The 16,955-nt window shown below is 40.1% G+C and overlaps 2 protein-coding genes across 21 annotated transcripts in view; one reads left to right on the top strand and one right to left on the bottom strand.

Moving 5' to 3' along the window:
- Positions 1-35: 35 nt before the first annotated feature.
- Positions 36-16,955, top strand: part of DNAJC9 (DnaJ heat shock protein family (Hsp40) member C9) — a 25,059-nt gene continuing 8,139 nt past the window's right edge. For 3 of the 13 annotated variants that reach the window (XR_012160013.2, XR_012160012.2, XR_012160010.2), the window contains exons 1-8: positions 37-597; positions 794-934; positions 1,366-1,422; positions 4,941-5,195; positions 6,288-6,374; positions 8,749-8,856; positions 11,347-11,411; positions 12,070-16,345. Coding sequence is in view for 4 of the 13 variants with exons in the window: in XM_073353665.1 (XP_073209766.1) it covers positions 418-597; positions 794-934; positions 1,366-1,422; positions 4,941-5,195; positions 6,288-6,374; positions 8,749-8,856; positions 11,347-11,397 (879 nt within the window). In the remaining 9 variants the exon portion in view is untranslated. Of the gene's footprint in view, positions 598-793; positions 935-1,365; positions 1,423-4,940; positions 5,196-6,271; positions 6,375-7,324; positions 7,504-7,646; positions 8,277-8,748; positions 9,427-11,346; positions 11,412-12,069; positions 16,346-16,955 lie in introns of those variants that run through there. The other 10 variants (XR_012160014.2, XR_012160011.2, XR_012160015.2 and 7 more) reach the window with 10 other exon arrangements.
- FAM149B1 (family with sequence similarity 149 member B1) overlaps positions 11,768-16,955 on the bottom strand; it is a 22,564-nt gene continuing 17,376 nt past the window's right edge. For 2 of the 8 annotated variants that reach the window (XM_073353645.2, XM_073353647.2), the window contains one exon: positions 13,108-16,333. In XM_073353645.2, the coding sequence (XP_073209746.1) occupies positions 16,040-16,333 (294 nt within the window). In that variant the 3' untranslated portion in view covers positions 13,108-16,039. The other 6 variants (XM_073353646.2, XM_073353648.2, XM_073353649.2 and 3 more) reach the window with 5 other exon arrangements.

Below are 16,955 nucleotides of genomic sequence, written 5' to 3'. Positions count from 1 at the left end.
GCTTCCGCAGATGGGACCGAGCATGCTCAGTAACAGCCGCGACACAAAAGTGCGTCAGGCAGCGGAAGCGCGGCCCCAATGTGGGATCACACCGGCCCGGTGCTGCGGCCCGCAACGCCTCGCTGAGTCTCGGGAGGAGGCACAGGGCAGGGACACGTGGGCAGCGGCCAGTCCCGCTTCCTACGGGGAAGTCCCAGGGACGGCCAGTCCCTGCGAGCGGCCAGCCCGCCGTTCCAACGCGAAACCTCCTGCGGGCGGGGCCGTGGCCGCAACAGCTAAAGGCTGCGGGATTGAGTTGCTCTGCCTGCCTCAACTGCGCGTCTTTGCGGCAGTTCCGGACCTGGCCGTAAAGCAGCGCGGGTCGCAGACGTAGCGCGCGCGCTAAACTCGGCCTGCGAAGGAGGCGCCGGCGGCGGGATGGGGCTGCTGGAGCAGTGCGAGGCGGCGTTCGGCGCCGCCGACCTCTATCAAGTGCTGGGCGTCAGGCGGGAGGCCGCGGGGGACGAGATCCGCCGCGGCTACCACAGGGTCTCGCTGCGGGTCCATCCGGACCGCGCGGCCCCGGACCGCAAGGAGGAGGCGACCCGGCGCTTCCAGGTGAGCTGCGGCGCAGCCGGAGCTCGGCGGGCGCAGCGCCTGGGGCGGCAGCGGCTTGTGGGCGGCGTCCTGAATCCCCCGCAGCAAAGGCTGCTTCTGTTGGCTGCCGAGGGGGAGGGGGAGACTGAGCCGCGAGAAGGGGAGCGCGCCGCTGCTTGGAGCGACTCGTTGCGGAGGGTGACGGTTGTTTCCTCAGCTCCTAGGCAAGGTGTACGCGGTACTGAGCGACCAGGACCAGCGGGCGCTGTACGACGAGCAGGGGATTGTAGATGAGGAGTCAGACGCACTGAGCCGGGACCGCAACTGGGAGGAATACTGGAGACTGCTCTTCAAGAAGGTAGGGGCTGTCGGAGTGAGCCAGGGGAATTCTCAGCACTGCGACTGGGGGAGTCCCAGATCTAGTGCTCCTAGGAGGGAGGATGTGTCGGGAATTGCTAGATCATGGTCTCTGCAGCTGGTGCATGCTGGAAAAGTGCTGCAGCCCTGGTGAAGGGGAACTTGTTTTCTTTCTAGCTATCTACCATATCTGCTCTAGTGTTGTAAAGCGCTGGGCAGTTGCTAATTCTATTGCTCTACCATTCTCTCACTAGAAGGGAAAACCTATAATGGCAGCAGGCCGTAAAAGAGACACAGTTTGGGAATATTTTAATGACGTTCCTCTACCTGTGGGTAAGACAGGCATATGTGCAAAATGCAAACAGTGCAACAAACAAATGCAAAGCCTGGTTTGCTGAATGAAACAACATCATGAGAAGTGTTCCTTCTCAGGAGGAGGCTGTGCTGAAGATGATGAAAGGAACATGTCTGAACATTCAGGATCTTCAGGTTGGTAAACTTTTTTATTTCATACTCCTTTCTTAAGGGCTGCCTGTCTTCCTTCTGGGCTATTCTTGAATTCTCATGTTAGAGCAAAAAAATATAGTTGTTAGTTGAGAGGGTACTATCATTTTAGATGCAGTTGTGATAAAAAATAAATAGTTGAAATAGGCAGATCTTCCTTTTACAATTTCACCTTTAAAGTAGTGCTTGGTGTCAGTGGATGCAATGAGTAATATTAAGTGATCAGTATGGGAATAATAAATAACTGCATTGACTGACTTATTTTGTTTAGGAGAATCCACCCTCAACATACAGGATTCTGAAGACTATCCACCTTCAAGATCACCATCATTTTCTATAGTTTCAGTTATCTGCCAATGATATTGTTTCAGTTCCATCATGTATGTCACATAGCTGCAGTATATCACCTGTAGTAAAAAAAAAAAAAAAACTCCATCGTCCAGAAACAACCATAGATAAATTTGTGATAAAAACCAGCAGATTACAAAAAGAGCTAATTGATGAAAAAATTGCCCGGTTTGTTTATGCAACAAACTCTCCTTTCCGTATGATTGAGAACCCACACTTCATTAACATGGTGCAGTCATTAAGACCAAGATACAATCCACCCAACAGAGCAGATGTCACAGGCAAATTGCTGGATAAAGTGTATGAAAGAGAAATCGAGCAGTGTGCAACAGGTCTAGAGGGTGAAATTGTTAACCTGAGTCTTGATGGGTGGAGCAATGTCCACAATGATCCTGTTGTATGTGCTTGTGTGACAACAGAAGAAGGGAATGTCTTCCTTACAGAAACAATTGATACATCAGGAAATGCACAAACAGCAGAATACTTACAAGAAGTAGCAGTAAAATCTATAATAAACTGAAAAAAAATTCAAATGTCTAGTATGCAGCTTGGTCACAGACCTTGTTGCCAATGTATCCAAGATGAGAAGAAATTTAGAAGAGAGTGAAGAGATTCCGAAGCTAATAACATACGGTTGCAGTGCTCATTTGATGCACCTCCTAGCCAAAGACTTCAGTGTACCAGAAAGAAAGGCTAATGTTTTTGAAATTGCAGAATACTTCCGTAACAACCACTTTGCAGTAGCTGCTCTGAAAAAAGCGGGAGGAACCAAGCTAACTCTCCCACAAGACGTGCGGTGGAACTCAGTAGTGGACTGTTTTGAGCACTATATCAAGAACTGGCCTAATCTGATGACAGTTTGTGAACAAAATAGTGAAAAAATAGATGGCATTTTACAGCCAAAGTTCTCAACATTGGGCTTAAAAGAAATGTTGAAGACATGCTGAGTATTCTGAAGCCTATTTCTGTAGTTTTGAACAAAATGCAGGGAAATAGCTGTTTTATTGCTGATGCTGTTGAAATTTGGAAGGAACTGAGTGAGATCTTAAAAAGAGAAATATGCAGTGACAGAGTTAAATTACAAGCATTAAAAAAAAGAATGGGACAAGCACTATCTCCAGCTCACTTTCTTGCAAATATTCTCAATACTCGGTACCAGGGTCAAACCTTAACGGCTGAAGAAGAGGAGGTGGCTATGACATGGACATCCAGCAGTCATCCCTCCATAATGCCAACTATAATAAACTTCAGAGCTAAGGGTGAACCATTCAAGAAATATATGTTTGATGATGATGTTTTAAAGAAAGTCACACCAGTGAACTGGTGGAAGTCACTTAAGCACTTGGATTCAGAGACCGTTGAAGTGATAATCTCACTTTTAACAGCAGTGGCTTCTTCTGCTGGTGTAGAAAGAATATTTTCTTCCTTTGGACTAATTCATTCCAAATTGAGAAATCGTTTGGGACCTGAAAAAGTAGGAAAGCTTGTTTTTTCTTTTCCAGATTATGAACAAACAGGAAAATGAAGGTGAAGATGACTGAGTTCGCTGCAGAAGCCAATATTTTAAGTTTCTCATGTTGACCTGGCTGACGTAGTCGATTTAATTTTTTTAATAAATATTTAACTATTTTAGTTCAAAACAATTTTAACAAAAACAAACCTGATTTAAAAGAACTAAATTCAAAAATTCATATGTTTGTTTTGTTAAAATATTATATATTTGCAGTTGAAGAAAAAAATCCAGAATACAGAATGTTGTTGTTAAAACAATTTAAATGTCTGTCTGGTGGTGATTTCCTCCTAATACAGCATGGCAAGAAAACCCTCTGAATATTAGTGACTAACCTGTTGAATTGGAGATAGTTCACCTCCCAATGACTTCATAAATATCTGCTTCAATCACCTTTGATAAATGAAATAACCAAACAATCATTCATTTTCTGATATAGCTGTAAAACTAATCTGAAAAGTCTTCAAAATAAATCACTTTAAAAATGTGTAGTGTGTACCTCTATCTCTGAGTTGTGAAGAATATGTATTAAGGTTAACAGCCAACAAGAATGCACTTTTATGTAGAAATCCATGATTAAATCGAGCCTTCCTGACTAGTGATGTAAATCAAATCCACCCTGCTCTAGCTGAATTAAAACATGTCACTGATCACTTGGGAATATGTTCATCTACCTCAATAAAATGCTTCAGGTGTAAAACAAGAGCAAAGTGATGGTTAGGGCTCTAGAAGAGACCTAGAAGAAGATAGTGGGCAGAAAACTTTCCGTTGGCTTTACATAGGCTCACTAGATTGCCTTCACCAAGGCTCAGACAACAGTGGCTTACTGCAATGAGCTTACCGTGTGCTTTGCCCCAAATCTGATCAATCTAAAACTGCAGTGGTGTCAAAGGAGAGGGCAAACACACAGTCTTCTCTCAGGCATCCTTGATAATACTAGTTATTTCAATGGGCTTTTATCATGAGATGCTGGTGATGCAAAAGTCAGTTGTAGTTAAATTCCTTCTGGAGATAGCCTGGAGGCTGATGCTCTTTATTCGTTCTCTTCAACTTGAATGTGTAGTTGATTTTAAGGGGAGCAGTGGGGGCAAAAAATCTAACTGGCTTCAAGACTCAGTTTGATAAGTTTATGGAGTGGATGGTATGATGGGACAGCCTACAGTGGCATGTGGCCCATTGGCGACTGCCAGTAGCAAAAATACCCATTGGCCAGAGATGGGATGCTAGATGGGGAGGTCTCTGAGTTACTGCAGATAATTCTTTCCCAGGTATCTGCCTGGTGCATCTTGCCCACGTGCTCAGGGTCTAACTGAAACCCATATTTGGGGTCAGGAAGGAGTTTTACACCAGGTCAGATTGGCAGAGACCACCTTCCTTTGCAGCATGGGACATGGGTCACTTGCAGGTTTAAACTAGTGTAAACGGTGAATTCTTTGTAACTTTGGGTAGAGTCCTTCCTAAAGAACTCCCATTACTGGCGAATAACTTTCATTTCCCTTTTTAGAATAATTTTAACATCAAATTTTGGGCTGGAAAACTTGAATGTGTCTCTAAATTTCTTTTCTAATCGGACTTTGAGAATTTGCCTTCTGTGGTAAATAAATCTTGTAATTCATGATGTTTTACTTAATTTTTAAAATTTCAGATCACCATAAAAGATATTGAAGACTTTGAAAAGAAGTACAAAGGTTCAGAAGAAGAGCTGGCTGACGTTAAAGCAGCTTATAAAGATTTCAAGGGAGACATAGACAAAATTATGGAATCTGTGCTGTGTGTTGATTATACAGATGAGCCAAGAATAAGGAAGATTATACAGCAAGCCATTGACTCTGGAGAAGTTCCATCCTACAAAGTCTTTGTAAAAGAGTCTAAGCAAAAAATGAATGCAAGGAAAAGGAGGGTATGTTGCTGCACATGCAAGAGGTCAAAGGGGAAAATTATTCAATATTTACACTTGGCAGGAAGTATTCTTTTCAAATCCATGTAAACTGTGCCTCACTTTACTTACAAATTCTCTGCCCATTGGAAAAACATAGGATGAGTTTTATAAAGACAGGACTGAGACACCATCATGAATTGCTGGACTTAAAATTTGAATCTGAGTCTAGAAACTTTCTATTTTGTCTTTTCAACAGTAACTAAGGCTTTGTCTACACTAGCACTTTTGTTTGCAAAACTTTTGTCACTCAGAGGTGTGGAAAAAAACCAACCCCTGATTGACATAAGTTTCATCAACAAAAGCGCCAGTGTGGACAGCACTGTGTTGGCAGGAGATGTTCTCCTGCTGACATAATTATTGCCAGTCATTGGGGGGTGGTTTAATTATGCCGGCAGGAGAGCTCTTTCCCACCAGCGTAGAGTGGCTACACAGGTGACCTTACAGTGGCGCAGTGCAGCTGTGCCGCTGTAAGGTCTGTAGTGTAGATACAGCCTTAGTTTTTCAAATATCATGTCATTTAATTGCAGTCTGTTTGCTGCTAAGGGTTTCAGTGCAATAATAGGCACTTGTATATTACTTTCTGTTTACATTTCATGTGTTTGAATACCACACCCACTTTGCTAACAGCTTATCAAAGTTCAAAAATTGGAGCAGATCAGTGTCTCTTGACTGACCCAAATCTAACAGGACAATGTTAGGCCAAAAACTGACTTCTGGAATCCTACTATATATTTATTCTTTATACCAGACAGTTCATGCATCAATTTTATTGATAGTTGAATGATAAAAGTTGTTAAAATTCAGATGTGAAGAAGCAAAAACATGGTAGGATTTCCTAATAGCAGAACCAGTATTGGACATTTGTTTAATGCAGACAACACTTTAAGGCCAAACAACTTTGAACAAATATCTTTTTCCACTAGAGTTTTTTGCTACTTTGCTCCTCTGGTTTGTATTTAGACACAAAAGGAATTATTCAATGACTGTTGTAATAAAACTTTGATCAAATAACCTGCTGTTTGTTTTCGTCTAAGCAGCTAGTTACTATTTCAGGCTCAAGAAGAAGCTAAAGAGGCAGAAAAGACCAGGGAGGAACTCGGTCTTGGTGATGGGGAAGATGACTTGAAAGCACTAATTCAAGTAAGATTTGAGGATCTCTGTAGAGAAGGCATTTTTATGTCTTTGACTTCAGATAGTTGTTACCTTTTGGTGTCCAAATGCCAATAGGCTAATATGCTTACAGATTATTGCATATTGGAAAAAAAAAATCTACTGGAGATTAGAATGAGTCCTAGTGTTGAATTTTATGCCTTTCATTTAGTCTTCAGAAGGCTCTGATTAACGCTGAATATGATGCAAAATTTTATTTAATAAATTCACTTACACTAAGATAACCTGGTTCACTGTAGTTATACTTATTCTGGTCCCAAATAAACCATGAAAGTTTAGATTAGGAACCTAGAAATTGCTATACTAAATAGATACTACAGTAAAGGAGCCATTGGTGTGTTTGCAGTCCCTGATGGGTGTAGACAGGAATGTTCTTCATTGGCTTCATTCTTTACTCCCTGAAAGATTTCACAGGTCATGTGGTGGTAGTCTGCCCTGAGGTCTCTATCCTGTTGGGTACCATAAGGAACTAGTCTGTCATCCCTTATTCAATGTGCATGTGAGGCCACTCGCTAGTGAGATGTGTCGAAGTGTTCTTATGCTGATAACACCTACCTTTATATAGGTAGCTTGTCCATCCCAGAGCATGTTGTCAAGTAGGCAAATTTGGGCTCTGAGTAAGGGCAAGAAAGCTAAGTTTGAATCCTGAGAATATTAGCGATTATGAAGTTTGAAAGATGCAACTTGTAGTTAGCAGAGATTTTATAATTTCCTCCAATTACAAATGAAGGCCAGACATCCTCACAGGTCATATCTTGAGGGATGTAGTTAAATTCTCAGCTGTTTTTAAAGGACAAAAGAGCATCTACAACCAAGTTGGCTTTTTACTATCTGTGTCTGGCCAGGAGCTTGCATTCTTTTTTTTTTTTTTTTTCTGAGGTGGACCATGCTGCTATGATCTGTGCTTCTGTCTCCTGTAGGTAGGACAGCTACAGTGCAGTCTACATGAGGTTACACCTTAAATTTATTTAAAATCTGAAGCTATGAAGAATGTAGCTATGAAGAATGTAGTTAAGTGAAGGGTCTTGCTGTGAACACATGATATCTGTACTCCCAAGAGCTTTAGTGGCTGCTTAATGTTTTCCAGGTGGAGTTTAAGGTATTGATTTTTACCTATAAAGTTCAGTGGCCTGCTTCTCAGAAGTGCTGAGCACCCACTAGTCCATTGAAGTCCAATGAGAACTGCATGCTCAGCCCCTTCGAAAAGCAAGCTGTAACTGACCTGAGATTTTTCTGTTTGAGGAATTGCGTTACTCCCCATGCCATACTGTCGCTGTTGAGGCTGATGGAGGTGCCTGAGTTTGACTTTGAGCTCCCTCTGTATATGTGAGTGCGCTTCTGACAAAGGGTGTTGCATGAAGAACCCTTGACTTTGGAATTCACTGCATCTGTTCTCCCTGCCTTGATCTGAAATAGCCTGAATCTGCTGATCTTCCCTGTATGCAGCAAGGCCCATCTGAATAGGCATTTAGCGAACACTGAGGTGGCTATGGGAGGGATGGTTTGCTTTGGAAGGGGATGTGAAGATGCTAATTTGAATTATGCTTGCTGATATGTTTGTAGGGGTGGAGGAGGAAATGTGCTGCTGTTTACGTTATATTTTTGAATTGTACCTATTTTAGTTAATGGCAAGAGAATCTCTTATGCTGTATTTGTATAAACAAATTAGATCCCTAGATCATTTTTCCTTTCCAGAATATAGTTCTGGTCTGTTACCTCCTTCTAGGAACCCGCGCTTATTGTCAATCAGTAAATATTTTTGTTGCCCTTTTGTAGCCTTGCTTAACATTTATTTTTAGATATTAAATTAAGGTGGACCACAGATTTTTACATAATTATAGGTTTCAGAGTAGCAGCCATATTAGTCTGTATCCGCAAAAAGAACAAGAGTACTTGTGGCACCTTAGAGACTAATTACATTACTAATCATTACACATATTGAATCTATTTCCTTAAGTATCCTCACACCTTCTTGTCAACTGTCTAAATGGGACATCTTGATCATCACTACAAAAGTTTTTTTCTCCTGCTGATAATAGCTCATCTTAACTAATTAGCCTCTCACAGTTTGTATGGTAACTTCCAGCTTATCTGTATGTGTGTATATATATATCTTACTATATGTTCCATTCTGTGAATCCGATGAAGTGGGCTGTAGCCCACGAAAGCTTATGGTCTAATAAATTTGTTAATCTCTAAGGTGCCACAAGTACTCCTGTTCTTTTTACATAATAGTAATACATCTTCCATATTCTCAACATCTTATTTAACTATACAGAGTATTCTAATGAAGTTGGATCTCACAATGACTTTTTGGTAAATAGATTTCTCATTCATTTTATAGAGCAGAAATAAAGATAGAAAAAAAGAAATAGATGACTTTCTGGCTCAGATGGAAGCAAAGTATGGAAACAATTCCAAAAAAGGAAGAAAGAAAACAGCACCCAAGAAGGCAAAGAAATAATTATCTATTGACTTTCTAGCCTTTGTCAATCCACAAATGAACACCTAAGTTCCAGTGAATCTCTGCAACCTTCCTGACTTCCAGTGTAGAGCACATGCGCATCGGTGCATTGTGGCTGGGAAGATATGATAGCAAGTGAGATGAAAACGAACTTTTTGGTGACACTATTTTAAATCTTCTTCTCCTAAATTTTAGTTAGTATTAAATAGGTTATTGGATTACCATTGTGCCCCAGATAAGGGTTGTAAATTTACTATTTGGATCTATGTCTTTCAAAATTTGAATTGTGGAAGCACATCAAAACCCATATGGTGAGATTGCTGGTGGCAAAACAATGTAACTTAACAGGATTGTCTTTAAAATGTTGGTCTGTGTGGCCTGTTACCTGAATATCTTATTTTCTAGTTCTGTTCATGCTTACCAGTATCTTCTGTAATACCCTGTTGCTCTTCTTATGGTCTTTGCACTTCTGATAAGCAGGGCAAGAGTTTTTCAAATATTTGTGGTTTTATTAAAGATATTTTTGAAAACTAGCTTTAATAAAAGTTTTTTGCAAAACTGCAGTACTCGTTTTTTCACCCCCATGTTTTTGCAAGTGTTTTTATAGATGTCTAAAATAGAACAGTAATAATGAAATTGACTATCTGTTCAAACACCTGATGTTGGATTGCCTAACATGAAGTAATACTACATGATTTTAGCATCTGACAGAAAACCAATCATTTAAGCAAAATGATGGACATATATTCCCACAATGGCATGTGATTATGTAGACACTTGTCCTGCAAGAGGCCTAACTGTCACCAGTTCATTATTTCCATAATGAAGCCCTCTTTCTGTAAGTTGTATGAAAGTTCTCATAGAACTGGTCTATTGTAAAAATACACAAAGTTGCTTACATTACTTAAGAAAAAAATCTAAGTGAAGGAATAGTTCTGTAGTAAGTTTAGTAAGAATAATTTAAAGACAGCAGAAATGCATGTAATATGCCTTGGTATAAATTGGAGGGGCAGTTAATTTAAAAAACGCATTAGCTGAATGAAACCTATTTTTGTAGGCCTCTTTAGTAGCCAGGTGCTGAACATTTGCAATTTGAAGGTAATGGAAGTTACAGGTACTCATCAGTTTCTAAGATCACCCCCTGAATTTAAGATTGCCTAGAACTGTATTGAAATGATTGATTGACTTTTTAAGGAGGAGAATAGTATTTCATGGTATGTGTTACCTCATTGCTTTTAACAGTTCTGAAGCTGACAGACAAGCTATATTAAATCATTAAGTAACTATGATTTGGTGCAAAACAAATCTTACCAAACAAAAGCATTCAGTAGTGCAAACTTTTGACATCTGTTGGCCCCTTTCTATCACACACAGGAATTGTATCTGTAATGATTGAATTTTGGTAAAAATAAGTCTCCAGAGCTGGTCTCTGGCCAATTTTGTAATGTATCTGCTGGTCTTAGGCTACAAACATGTACCTTTAGTTAGGGGCCATAATACCACCGAAGCTGCATTTGTCTTGTGTGTGTAAATAGGGTATCACAAACAGAGGAGTGGTGGAGAAAAATATTTTGGTCCCAACACAAGTGTTGCCATATGACCTGATTTGAACTACTTTGACTGTTTTAATTTAAATAATTTTCATTTCCTTAAAGGAAGGAACCTTTGTAGCGACCAAGATGAGTAGACTGTGTGGATTCAGTTAGAGAGAGGTTATAATTGGTCAATCAACTGGTACAGCCCACTTAGTGCCCTGGAAAAGACAGTGATTGCCTGTAACTATCATGTTTTAAGTTAATGCCTTTAGCTAATTCAGTGGTGCTTTGGTGTGTTGTGTATCATTCTGTCTGTAACCATCTGAGATAAGACCACTAAATCTTAAGGAAGGGAACCCCATGTCTGTTAAGGATTGTTCCATGTTGTACAGCACCTAGCACAATGGGGTTGTGGTCTGCCTATGGCTCCTAAGCACCACAAGAATATAAATAGATTCATAGATACTAAGGTCAGAAGGGACCATTATGATCATCTAGTCTGACCTCCAGCACAACACAGGCCACAGAATCTCACCCACCCACTCCTGCGAAAAACCTCCCACCTATGTCTGAGCTATTGAAGTCCTCAAATCATGGTTTAAAGGCTTCAAGGAGCAGAGAATCCTCCAGCAAGTGACCCGTGCCCCATGCTACAGAGGAAGGCAAAAAACCTCCAGGGCCTCTTCCAATCTGCCCTGGAGGAAAATTCCTTCCCGACTCCAAATATGGTGATCAGCTGAACCCTGAGCATATGGGCAAGACTCACCAGCCAGATACCCAGGAGAGAATTCTCTGTAGTAACTCAGATCCCACCCCATCTAACATCCCATCACAGGCCATTGGGCCTATTTACCATGAATAGTTAAAGATCAATTAATTACCAAAATCGTGTTATCCCATCATAAGTCTTTTGCCAACACTATTCTTTCATTTTTCTGAACAGAGAATGGTTGAACCAAGAAGACAGGAGAGGGTTGGACTGCTTTTCCATTAACAGGAATTTTTGAGGTGAGGTCTTTGAATGAGGAGGGGAGGGAGGAAAATCTGAGTAAAAAAGTTGCTAAAAGACACAAAGTGGTTAGTGGAATTTGTAACATGTTTTTTGGTGAGAGAGAGGGCTAAATTGCTGCATCTGCTAACAGACTATGATTGTAAAGGATATTTTTTCCTCTGTCTGAGCAAGATGACTTCTAGTGGTAATGGGACTTATGTGGCCACTAAAGAACAAATGTGCCCTGGAATAGTCATTTCAGTCTCGATTCATGAAGCTTGCATCATGTATGTATTTTCAGTAGGCAACAATGAAGCCATTTGACAAAACACATCTATTGTTCCTCAGTATTTTCAAATCACAAACGAACAGATGAAGTTTAAAAAGCTTCTTTTTAATTGCATATAAAAGGTGACAATTTTTTTATTAAAGAATCAGTTTGCTCAAAGTAACTCTCTTCACATTGTAGCAGAATATCTTTTGTTCAAAAATAACAGGTTCCCCTCAATTTATGACATATATTTGCAGTCTAGCACTTACTGTTAATAGTAAGACCTGAATATAATGTTTGTAGTTAAAATGAATTACAGTTTAGCTGCTTTACTGTGAAACTGTTGCATTTAATGTATAAGCGACATTTATGTCTTAATGGTAACCGTTTCTAAAATATCTCAGTATGTCTGTCTTACAGAAGCGGAATATGTCTGTGCCTAAGAAAGCTCTCGTGGGCGACTGAAATGGTGAATGATGCTGGTGCACAGAAACATTTCTTTAGTCACCCTAATTTGTTTCAAAATGGAGACATCCATCTGCTGAAATTACTTAAAATATTTAATCAAGAAGAATACTTAAAGGATTCTCTTACTGAGTAGTGTGTGGGAATAAATTTTCAGCAAAATAAGATTGCTTTTGTCCCTTGAGAACACTTGCCTGAGTCACTGGTGGAGAAGAATTAGTTTATAATACAGGAAGGGACAGTAGCATGCTACAGTTAAGACTGCAAGTTAAAATTAGCAAATGTGGAAGCACAAGATTTCTTCATTTGCTACCTTATTTTATGCAACTGTTGTTGTAGCTGGTGTTCTCACCATAGGATCCACAGTTTGTCCAAATTATCTGTACACAACAGTTGTACAGGCAGCATTATATGCAATAAGTCTACTCATTTTTAATAGAGAAATCATGCCAGAAATATCAACGTAATAATTAAGTTTTTTTAAAAAAAAATCCTTTTATATAGTAAATAGATTACTGTGAAAAGTGCAATAGTCTTTCACAAAGTTAGGCAACTGTTCTAGTAGTGCTCCTACTGCAGTAACAGGAACCAAAGAGTCCTGAGCCAAAGTCCTTTTTAATATGAAAAATATTAGCAGTGGTTTAGCGGAAAAATTGGTAGACTTTTAGGGTACAAGCTTTAGTGTTCACCAGAATAGCAAAACCTGGTCTACAGGAAGAAAACTGAAATGTGCTGAGTACCCTATAGTCTTTGGCAGCTACTTTTTAAAAATATAACATGTTCTTAAATTCTTCTGTAAACAAGTTTAATATTGCTGAGATTCAACACTTTCATGAGTGTCCAGCTGGGCTCACTGCATCATGGTGAGGGATGGATCCTTGTTCATTACCCATTACAATGCTTGTCTGCTTCTTGTAACTGATCCACCTCTGCTGTGAGCTCTTACAGAACCCTGTAGCTGAAGACCTACTACATAAAGATTAGGTAAAACATCAATTTTAGTATCTGCTAGAAGTCTTAAATACCAAAACTATATATATACACTTTTTCAATGTTAAAATATGCTTTAATTTATTTATTAGTAATGGCAGTATCTTCATTTTAAAAACCAAGGCTGATTATATTCAATAATAAAATATGCCTTTTATGAAACTTTCTGAAGGTAAGAAAGGTATGAAAATCCTTGGTTGAAAGTAGCTGCTGTATTATTGTGGAATGTTCTGTGACATGATCCATCAAAGAAGCTTTGTACTAAGAATACTTGATAAATTCCAGTGCGTGTGAGAAGTACCAGCATGAGGACAGGAGAGTCTAATATTTACCATCCTAAAAAATCATGAGAAACCAACTCACAAAACTGACCAAAAAAAAACAAAAACATCATGACTTAAGACAGTTTCTTCTTTTGGTCTATCTTCTAAGCATAGTCAGCAATACTCACTTTGGCTATGGATGTTTCAGCTTGAAAAATCAGTGTGAAATGTACATAAAACATACCATTCAGGCACCAATTTCCCTTCTTTTCTTTCTTGATGCTAGATCATGCATCCTAGTTCCTTCCTCTGTGTTCCACTCAGAGATGCCATTGAGCACTCTCCAGCCTGAGCCCTATTCAGATACTCTGATAATGGTGGGTTAAGTACCTAGGCTCCTAGTCTGTGCGCTCTACAAAGTCTGGCAGCAATGGGAGAGGAGGAGTTGAGGGGAGCTTGGCCTGAGAAGGAACTGATTCCCTGGAGGCTTGGAGGGGAGGGAGAAACACATGCATACTTGTGCCCTTAGGGCTTGTCTACATGGCAAGTTTACTGTGTGGCAAGCTAGGGTAAGATTTTAAATCACAGCAGTTTGTCATATTACACAATAATGTCCTGCTAAGGAGCATAAAGTCCTGGACATTGGCTTGGCACACTACTACTTGAAGTGCACTATATCAAAGTCCACACAGGGTGTTACTGCATGGTAAGCTAGTGCACTGTAGCTTCACAACCTGGCTTGCTGCACAGTAACGTGCTGTTTAAAGTATTTAATACCCTCCCTCCACCCCAGTCCAGAACTGAGTAGGGGAGATAACATGGAGCTGCTGCTGGAGCAAGTTGGTGTGCATTTCGTTCCTGGAGAATTTATATGCCAGACCCTTCCTGTTGCTATCCCTTCTTGGGCAGGTTTCTGCTGTGCTCACTAGCTGAGTGAGTGGCTGCTTCACTGCACTCCATTCCACTGATTCTGAAGGAGGGAAAAGTATGCCTTATTAGAGTTAACACCACAAATCATGGGACTCAAGAATTCCCACAGAAAGGGGCAACCTCTGAGAGCTTTCTAATAGTACCCACAACAGACAGCAACAGGTCAATTCTCCACCCACTCCCTCTTTTTCCCCCCTGACCATGTGCTTCAACACTGAGGTGAAGGAACCATCAGATGCTCTCTCTGACTGTTCAATCATTGACAAGGATACCAGCCCCAGTTGCCTACTTTCACGCAGTAAATAAGCACTCCGATTTTCACAATAAGCCAAAAATCACGCTAATCCCATTTCAAAACAAGGCCAAAACAAACCAATCCCTAAGGACCCCAACACTCTACGTGACTAATCTTCCCAGCGTGCACTCTGGGACTGGGGTGGGCCCGCTGTGCACCCCTGACACTCTCCCCACTTGCCCCTGCTTACCAGGAGCCAACCAAAAAAAAAGAAGCAACAAGCCAAAAACTAGCCAACAAGCCAATTAAGCCAAAAACAAGCCCAGTTTCTGCATTTTTTCCATGGGTTTGGCATGTCTGATACCAGCTCAGATAATAAATACCATCCTAACACCTATCTACTAGGAATCTGACAGACCAACAACTATCAGATACAAACGCACCAAGAACATTTAACAGTTCTCAAGTCTCCTGCCTCATTTCTTACCCAATGGAGAATGATCTCTCTCCTCATCAAAAGAATGACCCAGAGCATGATGGTGAAAAGAACTAATACAGGAAGAACTAGATATCCCTAATGTGATTCCCCTCACTCTTATGTTAATAGAATCTGTAGAATAATAAACATTCCAGTATTAAAATAGATACAGAGGATGGGTTTTGAGTTTGAGGTGAAAAGCTTATACCACTTAAGGATTTACAATCCAGACCATTTTCCAAGGTAAACAACCCAGCCATACCTGAAAACAATATATACTGTATAGATTTGGTTAACTGATTTTTAGTGCTGTGTAATTGCATAGTACGATGACTGACATCCTCCCTACAGTAATCCTGAGATCTCTGAAGCAAGAGTTGATGGAGACAAGAGGCCTCCCTCCTTAGATGATTTCTATGGCAAAAGTACAGTTGCACACACACCGCTTCATGTACCCTGCTGCTAAGTCACAGAATGGTAGTGGGGGTTGTATCTGAAGCATATAAGAATGGCTTTGTTGTAAAAGTTAAAGATTGTATCATTAGCATTTCTAGAACAGTAGGGCAGTTCAGGCTAGGGAATGCATATTATCTGCCACTAAATTCATCCCCTCCCCTCCCCATGCAAAACCTCGTCTACATTTAGAAGCTGCACTGGTTTAACTAAAAGTGGATTTTGAGAGAGAGAGTGTGTGTGTGTATTCAGCTTAATTGGGTTACAAGTCAAATGAAGCTAAATTGATGTATGGGGTTTAAACTGATGTGAAAGTATCCCTATAGGGATTTTGCCACCTTGATTCAACTACATTGACTTTCAGTTAAACCAGCACAGCTTTTAATATAGGCAAGGCCTTAGTTACACACGTAGTGAACCAGAACCAACAGAAAAATATAACTTTGAATTTCACACGTATAGTACTTGATCTTTCTTTCACTTCAGTCAATTTCCATGTATTTTAATAGGAGAAGGATCAAGGTCCACAGTGTAAAAAGTCCTTTGAATTATTTAAACTGTTACATATGGCAGGAGGAAAAACCACACAAGCGCCATATCTGTGAAACTTTGTATAATAGTAGATCAGAAGAATAAATCAAATATAAAATAAAAGTATTAATAGAGGTTTTCTGTTCATGTTGCAGATATAACTTAAGTGATGTGATATGAAAGCAGCAAATACCCCACATCACATCCATTATTATTATTTCAGTCAAAATATTGCATGTACCTGTGCCTGCTGATCCTCTACTGGTCCGGGTTTGATTCGCATAATCAATAACTGTGCAAGAACGGCGATACGGTGGATCCGGCTGAAAGATAAGGTGAACTAGTTTTGAATACTTGCAGTAACAGGATTTTTAAAAATGGCAAAGTCCCAATACCAAGAATTTTATTAAAACAGAACACTTTTAATGTTGCCCAGTAACTCCAGACCTCATAAGTATACTATATGAGCCTCATATACAAAGATTAATATCTTGAGGTTGTTCTCCCTTGGGTTAAATTGGACAGAAGACACAACGCTGCTGTCCACACTCCCTCCCCCAATCTACTATATATTACTTGGAAGCATCACTAGCCATTCATGCATCTGATGAAGTGGGTATTCACGAAAGCTTATGCTCCAATACGTCTGTTAGTCTATAAGGTGCCCCACAGGACTCTTTGCCGCTTTAGCCATTCATTATCATTATTTCAGTTTCTGAAACTACTTAAGTTTCAAGATAGGAAGCCCAAGTGTTCCTAATTAGTAATTCAGCAATGCCAAAACTGTACATGAAAATCATGAGCTGTGCTGCAGGATTCAATACTCACAAAGCTTAATATAATATAAAAGTTTAGTTAAAGCTGGGACAAGAAGCCATCCAGACTGTTCCCCAGTAAATTTTAAAATAAAGAGCTATACAGCAGCATCTGATAATGAAATTGAAC

The sequence above is a fragment of the Lepidochelys kempii genome, chromosome 7 (genome assembly GCF_965140285.1).
Source record: "Lepidochelys kempii isolate rLepKem1 chromosome 7, rLepKem1.hap1, whole genome shotgun sequence".
In the NCBI taxonomy this organism is placed as follows: Eukaryota; Metazoa; Chordata; order Testudines; family Cheloniidae; genus Lepidochelys; species Lepidochelys kempii.
Note: the sequence above shows the minus strand (reverse complement) of the source record. Positions and strands in the feature narration are given on the sequence as shown.